The sequence below is a fragment of the Dendropsophus ebraccatus genome, chromosome 12 (assembly GCF_027789765.1).
Source record: "Dendropsophus ebraccatus isolate aDenEbr1 chromosome 12, aDenEbr1.pat, whole genome shotgun sequence".
NCBI lineage: Eukaryota > Metazoa > Chordata > Amphibia > Anura > Hylidae > Dendropsophus > Dendropsophus ebraccatus.
Genome location: NC_091465.1, coordinates 7,957,441 through 7,972,606, shown reverse-complemented (window position 1 = coordinate 7,972,606; position 15,166 = coordinate 7,957,441). Strand labels below are relative to the sequence as shown.

The 15,166-nt window shown below is 46.1% G+C and overlaps 1 protein-coding gene across 1 annotated transcript in view; it reads right to left on the bottom strand.

Annotated features, from left to right (window-relative positions):
- The window catches only part of MEGF6 (multiple EGF like domains 6), a 252,506-nt gene that overhangs the window by 192,442 nt on the left and 44,898 nt on the right, over positions 1-15,166 (bottom strand). The window contains exon 3 of the mRNA XM_069948606.1: positions 12,035-12,144. Within this exon, the coding sequence (XP_069804707.1) occupies positions 12,035-12,144 (110 nt within the window). The remainder of the gene's footprint in view (positions 1-12,034; positions 12,145-15,166) is intronic.

The following is a 15,166-nucleotide window of genomic DNA, read 5'->3' as shown; positions in this document are numbered from 1 at the left end:
ACCAATTGATTTGAAAAACATTTTTTATGGTTAACTACCCCTATAACACTGATAGCAGCCGCAGCTAACACCGAGCTCCACATCCCCAGATGTACAGATTACTAATAAATTGTTGGCTGCATACAACCAAAACTAGAGGAATCCTACTGCATACGATGTTATTAGTTAACTTAACCCCTTCCTGATCGCCCCCCCCCCCCTAAATCTGCTCTTTTGTAATACAATATATGATAAAGAGAAGAGTGCTTCTAAAAAGCACCCACAAAAAACAAGCCCTCATACCACTCTGTGGACAGTAAAATAAAAAAGGTATGGCTCTAAGAAGGAGAGGAGGAAAAACTTTTTTACAGGGAGGAGTTAATGTAGTCACAGTATACAGGTAGCTCCCTCTAGTGGTGGAGAGCAGACTGGATTTTATCATTGAACTCTCGTCCAAGGAGGGGTGGGTTAGGGGGGTGGCGGGCAGGGAGGGGGAATGGCTTCCTTCTATGCCTAGTTTTTCAAGGTTTACACCTGTAAACAGTTTCTTCAGAAGAGACTTATGAACACAGCTTCACAATTTACCAAGTAAGGTTGTATCTATTATCTACGTTGTATCTGTAAGCTCACATTGGCTGCATCTACTGCTGCTTCAGTGTTTGGAGAAAACTTGTTCTTGTCATTTGGGAATGTTCCTGACCCTTAAAAAAAAAAAACATGTCCAAAAGACACCTCGAAAGTCTTGTTTGTTTGGGGTCTGGGGGGGTTTAGCACACTACCAATCGCCAGGCAGGACCCGGAGATGCACTCGGTTAGGTGATTCATTCCTCCGCTTGCTGTAATCCCCATCTTGCTGCAGGAGATGGGCTCCATAGACGGCTACAATGGAGATGGCAATGAGCTGGGGAGTGAATCGTTTAGCACATCGCCCAGATCTATTGTTAGGGGGTAGGGATGGTTCGAACCCTCTGAGGTTTGGGTTCGTATGAACCCGAACGCTCGGCATCAGATTCCCGCTGTCTGCCTGCTCCGTGGAGCGGGCGGATACAGCGGGAGGACCGCCTGGAAAACTGGGATACAGCCTATGGTATCCCAGTTTTCCAGGCGGTCCTCCCGCTGGATCCGCCCGCTGCACGGAGCAGGCAGACAGTGGGAATCATTGCCGAGAGTTCGGGTTCGTACGAACCCAAACCAACTTGGTTCGGACCATCCCTATTAGGGGGCCATCTCCAACAACAACAGCCATCTCTAGAGCATGACAACAGTGGCAGTGCCCATTCAAAGAGGTTATCTCACAAGAGCAAATATTTCCTATATAGCTGCAGTCATATAGAAATGCCCGCTCAGCCATTCTCAGGCCACGGTGCTGCCCAGTCTCAGTCAGTGATTGGCAGAGCAGGCAGTCACTCCCACAGAAGTGAAGCATCTGCAGTAAGCGGAGGACACCGAAGACAACACCAACAGGACACCGGGAAGCGCGGACAGGATGTTTACTATTTTCTATATATTGAGAAATGTGTTAACGCCGAACAACCCCTTTAAGAAAAGTGACGTCTTTACATATTATAGTTATCCATGTATCTGTTGACTGTTTCCAATGATTACCATGGATATAGTCAATGCTTTCTATATACTTTTGACTTCGTGTGTGGCACAGAGATCTTCAGGTCCCATTCGGCTCCAGGGCCCGGGTGTGAGCACCTATAGCTATACCACAGCGGCCTCCATAGATGGTTCTCTCTGCTCCGGAACCTTCCGCTTCCATATTCCTACTGAGTGAGAGAAGCAGCGAGGTGGATGTCTCCCTGCGCTGCATTAACATTCATCCGCTCCCGGAACGTTACAGTCAAGGTCTTTGAACTTAATGAAATTAAATACCTTGAGCGGCGATGTTGATAAAAGCGAGCGGCGTTGGCGGCGTTCGCTCTTATCATTCACTTCTGCTCTGACTGAGGCTCTAAAATCAAATCCCATTCCCTTCCCTCACATTTCAGATTGGCTGTAACTACCAGACAAGAAGATTACATGGGAGCCAAGAGACGTTCCTCCGTGGTCGCGTTGCAGCCTCGGGCAGCGTTACCCTCTGACGGGTGTTTTATCCTCTCGCTAGGTCTTTAATTCCCACTCCAAGGTGTCGGGCCATTTACCAAGGAGGCTCCTTCTTCTTCCACCTTTGAGTTACTGGTGCCCCTCCTCCCATCCCCATTTGCTGCAGATAATGGGTGTGCGTTACCCCAGCGGCCCGATAGACATTGGGAGCAGCGGACGCTCCGTCTACCCCGGGCTACAGCTGACAGAGATGTCTCCCTGCATTGCAGAAGAGTCCCCCGTACAGTGTAGCAAAATGCATTGTCACAGCCCAGGAAGCTGGAACGCCGTCAATGCAACCAGCTGGAATGTTAATGGGCGGAAACAGCAAGAGAATGAGAGGGGGGTGCCAGCCCCTCTAAGAGTGCAAATCCCATCCTGGCTCCGGATCAGCCAAACCCTTGCTAGTGCCCTGCATTGTACAGGATTAAAAGAGCAAGGCTACCTCATTTATTGCACAGCGCCACACCTCTCTATTGGTTGTGCCTGGTATTGCAGCTCAGCTCCACTGAACATAAAAAAGCACCTGATGTTATTACAATTTATCTAGTCGGTCAGTGTATACATTTCAGCTGGTATTACAGGGGTTGTTCACCAATTTATTTTTCTTTCAGATCAATCGGTGCCAGAGATTTGTAATTTACTTCTATAAAATAAAAATTTCCAGTCTTCCAGTACTTATCAGCTGCTGTATCTCCTGCAGGAAATGGTGTATTGTTTCCAGTCAGGAGAGCAGGAGAGGTTTTCTATGGGGATTTGCTGCTACTTTGGACAGTTCCTGACATGGACAGAGGTGGCAGCAGAGAACACTGTGTCAGACGAGAGAATACATCACTTCCTGCAGGACATAAAACCAGGGCCGTATTACCAGCTGCTGTTGCCCTTGGGGAGCATGGTGGAGCCTTGTTTCGGCCACATACATTTCTCTACGTGGAGAATCATTGTCTAAATTGCGTTTTTCATTGTTTTTAACAGCTTTAGGGTATAAACCCACACACCGTATATGCAGCGTATTTACTGCTGCGATATGCAGCAAATACGCAGCAAATACGCAACAAATACGCAGCAGATTAGATCTAAATAACTGAACACAGCATCAAATCTAAACCATCAAATCTGCTGCGTATTTGTTGCGTATCTGCTGCGTATACGGTGTGTGGGTTTGTACCCTTAACAAACAAATTTCCACATTGAATCAATGATTAGAGGCGTCTGCATATTGTCTGAGAGAAATCTCACCACAGGATTGGTAGATTGGTAGGTAATCGCTCCAGGCATCATATTTACCACCGCAACACCAGACCAGACCAATACCGCCATACTGTGACTGGATAACAACATCATACCAGACCTGACCAATACCACCATACTGTGACTGGATAACACCGCCATACCAGACCTGACCAATACCGCCATACTGTGCTGGATAACACCGCCATACCAGACCCAACCAATACCACCATACTGTGACTGGATAACACCACCATACCAGACCTGACCAATACCGCCATACTGTGACTGGATAACACCGCCAAACTGTGACTGGATAACAACATCATACCAGACCTGACCAATACCACCATACTGTGCTGGATAACACTGTCATACCAGACCTGACCAATACCGCCATACTGTGCTGGATAACACCGCCATACCAGACCTAACCAATACCACCATACTGTGACTGGATAACACCGCCATACCAGACCTGACCAATACCGCCATACTGTGACTGGATAACACCGCCAAACTGTGACTGGATAACACCGCCATTATCCATACCAGACCTGACCAATACCGCCGTACCCCCCCCCCCCCCCTCGAAAACACACCAGATTTACTGGCAAGTCTGGTCAGGAGGTGGGAAACTAAGAAAATTAAAACAACTAGTTGTTTTGTTCCCCCTGCTCCCTGGTGCTGCCCTAGGCACCGGACCACGGGTGCCTAGTGATAGAGACCTGCATACAGCAGCTAATAAATACTGGAAGATTCAAGATTTTTTAATAGAAGAAAATTACAAATCTCTGGAACTTTCTTGCACCTGTTGATTTGAAAAAGAGAAAAAAAATGGTGAACAACCTCTTAACACATTTAGTTTTCCCCAAATCCCCGGACTTCTTTCCTATAGCTAGGTCATGTGATCACATGGTGACTCACTGAAAATTCTGTGTGTTTCTGCGCTCTCAATGGGCTCACCATCTTAACCAGCAGAACCTCCTGTATGATGAAACCACATGGACTGTTCCACAAAAGTGCTTTACATAGGGGGAGACAGAAGCTCCCATCACAGTCACTGAGGAGGATTATACCGTCACACAGTTATAGTGAATGGCCGTCCAGCTTCCATCACTGTATACAGCGTATTAGCTTATTAAGAGATATATAGAGATGAGGATTATTACACTGACTCCTAGCAGACGAGCAAAATGACCACGGATCTCAGGGAGACCAACTAAAGAAGACGCTGTCGCATGCTTGTTAAAGTGCTCAACACAATGAAAGCCAAGGTGCATTGCCCCCTGGGAAATATAACTATGCAAAAAAATCCACAGAGCCTCAATTAGGAGTCTCAAAGCATGGGACCAGTCAGATTTCCCCCCAGGGAAGGACCTAGCCAAGGGGTCACTCCTGTATGGAGACAACTAAAAACACCATATTCAAGGGAAAATTCAGTATTAAAAAAAAAAAAAAAGCTTTCAAATCAGCAGGATTGTAATTTACTTCTATTAAAAAAAATCTTCCAGTACTTATCAGGTGCTGTATGTCCTGCAGGAAGTGGTGTATTCTCTCCAGTCTGACACAGTGCTCTCTGCTGCCACCTCTGTCCATGTCAGGAACTGTCCATAGCAGGAGAGGTTTTCTATGGGGATTTGCTGCTGCTCTGGACAGTTCCTGACATGGACAGAGGTGGCAGCAGAGAGCACTGTCAGACTGGAAAGAATACGCTGCTGCCTGCAGGACATACAGCAACTGATAAGTACTGGAAGACTGGAGATTTTTAATAGAAGTAAATTACAAATCTATATAACTTCCTTCAAAGTTTAAGGAAATACCAACCCAGCAGATAGGGATGGTAGCGGCTCTAGCTGCCCATGTAATGCTGTGCTGATGCATGTAAAAAGAGAGAGAGAGAGAGAGAGAGAGAGAACAGTTTAAAATCTGAAAATCAAGTTGGTGGCTGATCAGAGGTCACATGACCCAGATATAGTAATAAAATGTATGGATGCAGCAGAGCTGGGATGAAACAGAGCACACTGCAGGATTAGTATTGGTAAGTGTGCTTTATAAGGGCACATTTTTTATTTTCTTTTTGGAAAGAGGGTCTTTTTGTTAAAACACACACACACACACACTGTGCAGTATTTGAATTCAATGAGAAAAAAAAAATCAAGTGTTTTCAATTTTAATGCCTCAAAAATAAGCCATGCCGGTTTCTTTTCACTGACAGCAAGCTGAGATTGAGAAAACAGAAAAGACCCAAAACTCTAGATGAAAGCTCCAGAACTTTCTATACTTCTACACGTGAGCCTTATTCTTGTAAGATCAGAAACCCCTGGAGGCCGGAATCACCCGTGCAGTTTCTGATGGTGTTTTTATATTTTTTATACCAGGAGCGGATTCAAAAGGAATAGGAAATAAAGAGGATGGATTTATACCACATCTGGCCTTGGCTCAAAAACAGCATAAAAAATGGCGGTGCAATGCATCCTGGGTGATCCATCCCTAATAGAGACTTCTATCACGGAGAAGATTGGCCGTGTTTGCTCACAGGTAACTGGCTTTGATCCCGGCTCTGCGGAATACAGGGGGATAATGGGAGATATCGGTGAGCCCGGCCCGAGGCGCTGACAGTCACCTCGCACGGTCGCACTACAGGTACACCACACATCTCACCGCGCTCCACACCAATTAGCTAATCCCTAAATGGTTTTCAGTCAGAAGCTGCTCGAGGACACAAAATTTAAAATTCCCAAAGAAAATTGAACAAAATTAGAGAAATCCTCGTATTGTCAGCCAAACGCTCAGCCGGCTAAAAAGGCAGAGGAACGTCCACCCGCTGTAATTACCCTCCAAGCAAATGTTATGGGAGCAGGAAGTTTTACAGACTTAAAGGGGAGATTTAGCAACCATGGTGTAAAGTGAAACTGGCTCAGTTGCCCCTAGCAACCAATCAGATTCCACCTTTCATTTTCCAAAGAGTCTGTGAGGAATGAAAGGTGGAATCTGATTGGTTGCTAGGGGCAACTGAGCCAGTTTCACTTTACACCATGTTTGATAAATCTCCCACTTAGTTTTGAAGGAGTGTAAAGAGTGTATGGGGACGACGTCTTAGGTGTCACCTTACTCAGGAGAAAAAGAAGAACTTATGTGTTAAAGGGTAGGTTTTTAAATCAACTAGTGCCAGACATTTGTAATTTACTTCTATTAAAACCTCTCCAGTCCTCCAATACTTATCATCTGCGGTATGTCCTGCAGGAAGTAGAGTATTCTCTCCAGTCTGACACAGTGCTCTCTGCTGCCACCTCTGTCAGTGTCAGGAACTGTCCAGAGCAGCAGCAAATCCCCATAGAAAACCTCTCCTGCTCTGGACAGTTCCTGACATGGACAGAGGTGGCAGCAGAGAGCACTGTGTCAGACTGGAGAGAATACACCACTTCCTGCAGGGCATACAGCAGCTGATAAGTAGTGACAATTATCTACAATGGCCGTCCATTGTTATGTGTTAGCTGTCGGTGTCTCCTCCGGTCAGTGATTGTGTCTGCACCGGTATAACCAGCACATTAATCTACAGCACAATACCCCCTCGTGCTCCCGGCGTTATCTTGGCTCTCGGATACATAAGATAAACATTTCCATTGTGCTTCTGGCTCCATCTGGAGTCCTAACATCTTATTGGAATGAAAATCTGCAATGTAACAATTTCTGTGCTAGAAACAACAATTTACATAGAAATAACCCAATAATGCGACCTCGAGAGCTTCCAGTGTCTGATACAGGAGGATTATGTGAGGTATAAAATACTGTATCACACTTCAGAGCTGCACTCACTATTCTGCTGGTGGGGTCACTGTGTACATACATTACATTACTGATCCTGAGTTACATCCTGTATTATACTCCAGAGCTGCACTCACTATTCTGATGGCGGGGGTCACTGTGTACATACATTACATTACTGATCCTGAGTTATATCCTGTATTATACCCCAGAGCTGCACTCACTATTCTGCTGGTGGGGTCACTGTGTACATATATTACATTACTGATCCTGTATTATACCCCAGAGCTGCACTCACTATTCTGCTGGTGAGGTCACTGTGTACATACATTACTGATCCTGAGTTACATCCTGTATTATACCCCAGAGCTGCACTCACTATTCTGCTGGTGGGGTCACTGTGTACATACATTACTGATCCTGAGTTACATCCTGTATTACACTTCAGAGCTGCACTCACAATTCTGCAGGCAGTTATAAGTAATTGCTCGTTACATGATACCAGTCCTTTCTCGGGGATGACATTCCAGTATTCCGTCCACATCTATCCGTATACCGGCGTCTATTAATACCTGATATATGATAATCGGCTCCATACAGAATGTCTTACAGGCAATTTCCCTGTCAGATACAATAACTGGATGTCTACCATGACACCCTCCCCCGCCTGTCTACACTAATGTATTTTACAGCTTGGCTGGACATCTTATCCGTGAAGCTGTCATGTCAGAGTCCTGTTCTGCACAGCCCCCCCCCCATATCCTGATCTGTGGCCCCTGCAGGACTGGGCACCAAGTGGTCCTGCCAGATGCAGCTGCTGATCCTGGGGGACGTGTGACCCCTGAGCTGCAGCCGCCATAACCGCTCCATATTCTGAGGATTTCGGCCTCAGCATTTTTTACTTTTTTGCTCCTTCTCTGCCAAGATATTTATCACTAAACCAACACGGCCTCGGGATCAGCTTCCTCTCTGCCGAGCGCTACTGGGGGACCCCGAGAGTCCTCCGAGGATTCCTGCAATATTACTGCAGGAGGAAGAAGACTTTACTGTTTACTTACAAAACAGAGCGAAGATTACGGCTAATCCTGAGCTAGAGGGGCACAAAGGATTCCTGAGGGCAGGCAAATAACGGGGGCCGCACACCAGTCATACACAAGGCCACCGAGTCTGACCATTTAAAGGGGCACTCCACTGAAAATAGCTTTCAGATCAGCTGGTGTCAGAAAGTTATATAGATTTGTAATTTACTTCTATTTAAAAATCTCCAGTCTTCCAGTACTTATCAGCTGCTGTGTGTCATGCAGGAAGTGGTGTATTCCCCCCAGTCTGACACAGTGCTCTCTGCTGCCACCTCTGTCCATGTCAGGAACTGTCCAGAGCAGGAGAGGTTTGCTATGGGGATTTCCTGCTGCTCTGGACAGTTCCTGACATGGACAGAGGGGGCAGCAGAGAGCACTGGAGAGAATACACCACTTCCTACAGGACAAACAGCAGCTGGTAAGTACTGGAAGGCTGTGGATTTTTTTTATAGAAGTAAATTACAAATCTGTATAACTTTCTGACACACAAAATTTTTTTGTTTGTGAACGGCCCTTTTAAGTGACCCTCCTGTTCTTTAACCACAAGAGCTACAGGGACATATGGACCCCCTGGTAACTAAATCGTGGCAGATGCAACACCAGATGTCAGGATGAGCCATAGGGATGGATAGAGATTTGTAGGTCACGGCATGGCGTCGGGTCATTACCAAGAGAGTGGTAAGAGCCAGTCAGGAGTATCATGGGAGATGATATCATCATAGAAGATTATCCACGGCGCCAAGGATGAGGGAAGGTACCAGGGGCCAATCTAATGGAAGAAGACAGAGGTGATGGTCAGAGGGAAGGCGGCAGGCCGTGACCAATGCATGAGCCTTAGTACAGACTAGCCACCAGTAGAACAAGTCATTGATATAGATCAGGGATGGGGAACCTGCGACCCTCCAGCTGTGGCAAAACTACAATTCCCATCATGCCTGGACAGCCAAAGCTTTAGCTTTATGCAAAAGAACACTGCAGAGACACCATCACACGTCTTGACGTCAGTGAACTAGCCAGACCTTCCCTCCGGGAAGGAACAACCAAGCCAAAGGCGTTCTCCAGTCACGGAAACCACCCCAGCGAGGTATCCATCCACAGACACCCCGAAACAGCTGTGTGGATGGATACCTTGCTGAGGTGGTTTCCTTGACTGGAATACACTGACGTTGAGACAAGTGATGGTGTCTCTGCGGTGTTTTGGTTGATCTCCCTAAGGTCAACCAGCATCCTTTTGCATGCACTTACTAGTCATTGCTCCCACTAGCCAGAAGTCCGCCATCACATCAAGCCGCCTCATATATCCTTACTAATGTTCTGCGGGAAATTTGACATTGGCAAAGAAATTTTTTTTCTTTAAAAAAAAAAAAAAAGAGGAGGAATCAGGAGGAAAAATGTGCTGTCTTAATTGCATCAACTCTGGACAGATTTATGTTCCTGTACAGCGTCCCCCATGAATTATCCCCGTACCCCATCCAGCTTAAGGAGACATAAATCATCTCATGTCTCCGCCTTGGAGTCCTCAACACACATAGAAGCATATTTTAATATTAATCCTCAGCTTGCCGTGATATTTAAATGTTATAGAAGTCGATTTCAAAAGTTCAGAGAGAACAAATATTAAACATTCTGACACCGAAAGGCGGAAGGGATCCGAGGAGCGGAGGGGACACAGAGCAGGCTAATTAGGATTGGCCATTAAAGGGGAACTCTGGTAAAAAAAAAAAAAATTCAAATTCATTGGTGTCTGAAAGTTATATACATTTGTATTTACTTCTATAGAAAATCACCAGTCTTACAGTACTTATCAGCTGCTTTATGTCCTGCAGGAAGTGGTATATTCTTTCCAGTCAGACACAGTGCTCTCTGCTGCCACCTCTGTCCATGTCAGGAACTGTCCAGAGCAGCAGCAAATCCACATAGAAAACCTCTTCTGCTCTGGACAGTTCCTGACATGGACAGAGGCGGCAGCAGAGAGCACTGTGTCAGGCTGGAGATATTTAAATAGAAGTCATTTGCAGATCTATATAACTTTCTTGCACCAGCTGATTTTACAATATATTTCTCTGGGGTACCTCTTTAATGTGTGATTGTGGGTCCGGGCCATAAGAAACCCCTCAATGAGCAAATTAGGGGCTCAATGGCCAATTGTCCTCTGTATAACCATACTGTGAGGGTGTATCCTTTGGATCAGTCATCAACATCTGATCATGGGGGACTGATCCTTAGGACGCCCACCTTAGGCCTCTGAGCAATTGTCCATTGATGGTGGATGCTAAAGGCCCTATTCCACGGGCCGAGCAACAATGTAAACGAGCGCCGATCTGCTAGATCGGCGCTCGTTTACTGGGCCTATTCCACGGCCCCGATGATCGTGAAACAAGGGTTGCAGGGACATAGTTACCGATGTCCTTGCAGCCCTTGCTTCATACATTACCTGTCCGGGCTGCAGGTCCTCTTCTCCCGGTCCCACGCGGCAGCATCGGCTTCGGAGTGGAGCTGTCTGAACTGATAGACCGCTCAGCCAATCACTGGCGTTTACGGCCAGTGATTGGCTTAGCGGTCTGTAAGTTCAGACAGCTCCACTCCGAAGCCGATGCTGCCGCGTGGGACCGGGAGAAGAAGACCTGCAGCCCGGACAGGTAATGTATGGTTCTGCTGAAATAGTCGGTCGCCGACGCGCACCGCTATTCAACCGTAGCGATGCTCTGGTGGCGGACTATTTTAGGTCTGAACCTAAATGAACGATCAGCCGATGACACGATCATCAGCTGATCGTTCTCTCTATTCCACAGAGCGAAAATCGTCCGATTATCGCTTCTGTGGAATAGGGCCCTAATGATAGTCCATCAATTTCTGATTGTGGGTTCCAGTCAAGGGCAAATCCACTTAAAATTGGGGTAGGTGTCCCAAATGTACTAGTCACTTGGCACCCACTGAATAGCAATATGAAGGGGGGCATCCAACCTCCTTGGACCTCTGACCAATTGTTCATCGATGGTGTATGCTAAAGTCAGACCATCTTTATTTGATTATTGGGGGTGGGCATGAGGAGGTTTAAAGTCTTTGGGCTTCTGACTAATTGTACATTGATAGTATATTCTATAGAATAGTCCATCAATGTCTGATAATGGATTCCAATCCATAGGGGATAAAGATGGGGGTCCTAGATGTCCTATCCACATGCTACCCTCCAAAAAGCAACCTCTTTGCGCCTCTGATCATTCATCAAGCCCAACGATAAACCAGAAATATGAATAACTATTAAAGTCAGCTGCTTTCCTCTAAAAAACAGTGCCCCAACAGGCTAACTCCAGTACTGCAGATCACCTGCAATGAAGTAAATAGGAATGAGCTGTAGTACCATATACAACCTCTTGACAAGAGCGGCGCTGTTTTTGGCAGAAAGCCACCACATCATACTTTGATCATTTTATACAACAGTATTATTCAACATGATGCTTAGAAATTTCCACAATCTACAGGCTGCAAATATTACAGTGGTCGGGGGTTGTGTAAAGGTGATGTAAACTTCTTAGGGTCACAATTAGTTTCAGTGGGGCATTGCCATTTAAAGAGGTCATTTAGTATGGACAAGCCCTATGTAGCTGGTTAGTTCCCTGATGATGTCGGGTCCCCAGTTACACATGGCTTCCACTGAAAAACATGCGTGGTCTGGTCTGGTCATCACAGGGTTACCTCAATCACTGCCCCTTTAAATGAACGCTCAGCTGGAAAATGTGGTTTCTCCATACGAGCGTGCCTCCGCTCCCCCACCGAGCAGATGAATGCAGATGTCTAGTATTTTACCTTTGCGTATTGTGTTCTCAGTGGAGCTACAATGGCAATTTACGGCTGTAGGATGTTATTTACATGAGCTGAGCTATACTTACAGTGCTGACAACCGGCCTCCCCATTCTGCTGTGACCAGCCCGGACAGCACTTATTTACCGTCTGATACTCCCGGGTGTACACCTGCCGATACGTGGTGTAATACGCCGTCCTGCAACGACAAAAGCAAAATTCTCTTTAAGCCTCACAATAGTATATATTAGTAAAGCTCAGGTATAACAATGACTTAGCATGTCGGACCACTGATTTCAACAGACCAGATGTAAGACTTCACTTCTCCTCTGGAGGCGCTGCAGGATATTTACACACTCAGTTCTGCTGTAGACTAAAAGGTCTCAGAAGTTGGAATACCTGGGATCTGCTAATTTTTGGGAAGCACAAAAAATAATTGTTTTGCCTATAATAGTCTACAGATCCCTGAAGTGTCCTTATTATGGTCTACGGTATCCCGCACTATGCCTATTAAGGTTTATAGTCCACTGTGCTACACCTCTCATGGTCTACAGTTCAATGAGCCACAACTATGTTCTATAGCAGTGTTTTCCAACTCCAGTCCTCAAGGATCACCATCAGGTAATGGTTTTAGGATATCCCATACAAAGAATGTAATGCTCGGCGAGGCTCAGCTGTGGTAACCTGCGTTAGCTGATTTAGTATCCCCAATGGTCGATAACCTCCGGGAGTGTTGAGGGTCACTTGGGCACTTGTTACAGTAGCCGGGTAGTTGGTACCACCACTCACAGAAAGGGGAAATAACCCAAGTATATGGTGGTGAGTGTATGGGTGCAGGTGCTAACAGAGTAGGCCCGAGTCCTGTGCGTTTAGTCAAAAATAGAACACTTTACTGTAGGAAGATTCAGGTTCAACAGTACACGTGATACAGTAGTGCAAATCTTGACACACAACTTTAGTGCTGACACAGAGGTAACCAGTGCTTGTAGAAGTAGAAGTTGATTTGTAGAGAGAAAAGAGGAGGAGTTGCCAGAGGAGCCCTGCCCAATGTAGTTAATGTGCTCTGCCAGAACAGGTGTAGAGATAAGAAGATACTCGTATTCACAGATGCCAGTAGTGGCTCTGAACCGCCTTATGCCCCCTAGTTGCGAGATACCTGTACTAGGTGGGTAATATGAGCCCCAGTCATCGGTTATCTGGGCATAGCAGACTACCGAGGTTTCCCAGTCATCTTGCACTGCGCGGTAGGATATGTAGACCTTTTTCCTGGTAGCTTTGTCCAACTGGGTTCAGTTACTTTTGCTTCAGGAGACTGCCCTGCACTTTTTAGAGAGGTTCCTGGCATGGGCAAGTGTTATCCTAGGTGGCTTCTCTCCCCTAAATTGAGCTTAGCACTGCATACTTGCTTTAGCTAGGATAAGAAAATAAGCACCTCTAACTGGTCAGCAATACAACACATGACAAAACGATTAACATTTTGAGACTTCAGCTGTGCAAATGGTGAAACTAAACAGTGGTGACACCTAGTGGGGAAAACACAATACTACATCTCCCACTTGTGAACCTGAGATAGTGACTTACTTAGGTGCTCTAGACAGATGATATTACCCATAAAAAATAAATAAATAAAGGAATCCTGAAAACATGATCTGTTGGTCCTTGAGGACTGGAGTTGGGGAACAGTGGGTTAGTGTCCTTGGTGCAATGATTATTATGGTCTATAGTCTAAAGATTAACGGCTATTATGGCCTATAGTGTCCTGGACCATTTTTATTGTAGTCTATGTCCCATGATTATTATTACACACACCTGTATTTATTATAATCTATTTTCCAATAATATTATGCCACAAATGTTATGGTCTACAGTCCCCTGAGCTTTGCTTATGGTCTATTATCCAATCATCTAAATATCATATTGTCTACTATTCCCTGAAGCTTGTCTATTATGGTCTACAGTCCAGTTAACCACACCAGTTACGGTTTTCTGTCCCGTAAGACACATCTAATACGGCCTACACTCCTCTGTCCTGTGCCCGTTACAGCCTACACTCCTCTGTGCTGTGCCCGTTACGGCCTACACTCCTCTGTGCTGTGCCCGTTACGGCCTACACTCCTCTGTGCTGTGCCCGTTACAGCCTACACTCCTCTGTGCTGTGCCCGTTACGGCCTACACTCCTCTGTGCTGTGCCCGTTACGGCCTACACTCCTCTGTGCTGTGCCCGTTACGGCCTACACTCCTCTGTCCTGTGCCCGTTACGGCCTACACTCCTCTGTCCTGTGCCCGTTACGGCCTACACTCCTCTGTCCTGTGCCAGTTACGGCCTACACTCCTCTGTCCTGTGCAAGTTACGGCCTACACTCCTCTGTCCTGTGCAAGTTACGGCCTACACTCCTCTGTGCTGTGCCCGTTACGGCCTACACTCCTCTGTGCTGTGCCCGTTACGGCCTACACTCCTCTGTGCTGTGCCCGTTACGGCCTACACTCCTCTGTGCTGTGCCCGTTACGGCCTACACTCCTCTGTGCTGTGCCCGTTACGGCCTACACTCCTCTGTGCTGTGCCCGTTACGGCCTACACTCCTCTGTGCTGTGCCCGTTACGGCCTACACTCCTCTGTGCTGTGCCCGTTACGGCCTACACTCCTCTGTGCTATGCCGGTTATGGTGTAAATGACTATTGTAGTGTACAGTCACTTAGCCATACCTAGCAAGGTTTGTAGTATCTTGAGCCATGTCTACGATGGTGTACAGGGCCTAAAGGCATACATATTATGGTCTACAGTTATGTGAATCATGCTTATTATGGTCTACACTTTTAATTTGACTTATCAGTTATGTTGTACAGTCCACTGTGCTATACCAATTAAGGTGTACAGTCCAAAGAGCCGTACCTAATATGGTCTACAATCCTCTGAGGCAAATTTAGTATGGTCTACAGTCCTATAATCTATGCCTATTATGGTCTACAGCCCTATGAGCTATGCCTATTATAGCCTCGAATCCTAAAAATTTGCCTATTATGGTGTACAATTCCATAAGTCATGCCTGTTATGGGCCTACAGTCCCCTAAGCTATGTCTATTATGACCTACTGTTCCATAAACTGTGCCTATTATGGTCTGCATTCCTATAAGCTATACCATTATGATCTGTAGTCCCTCCCATAAGCTATGTCTATTATGGTATACAGTCCACTGAGCTATGCCTATCACTGTTTACAGTC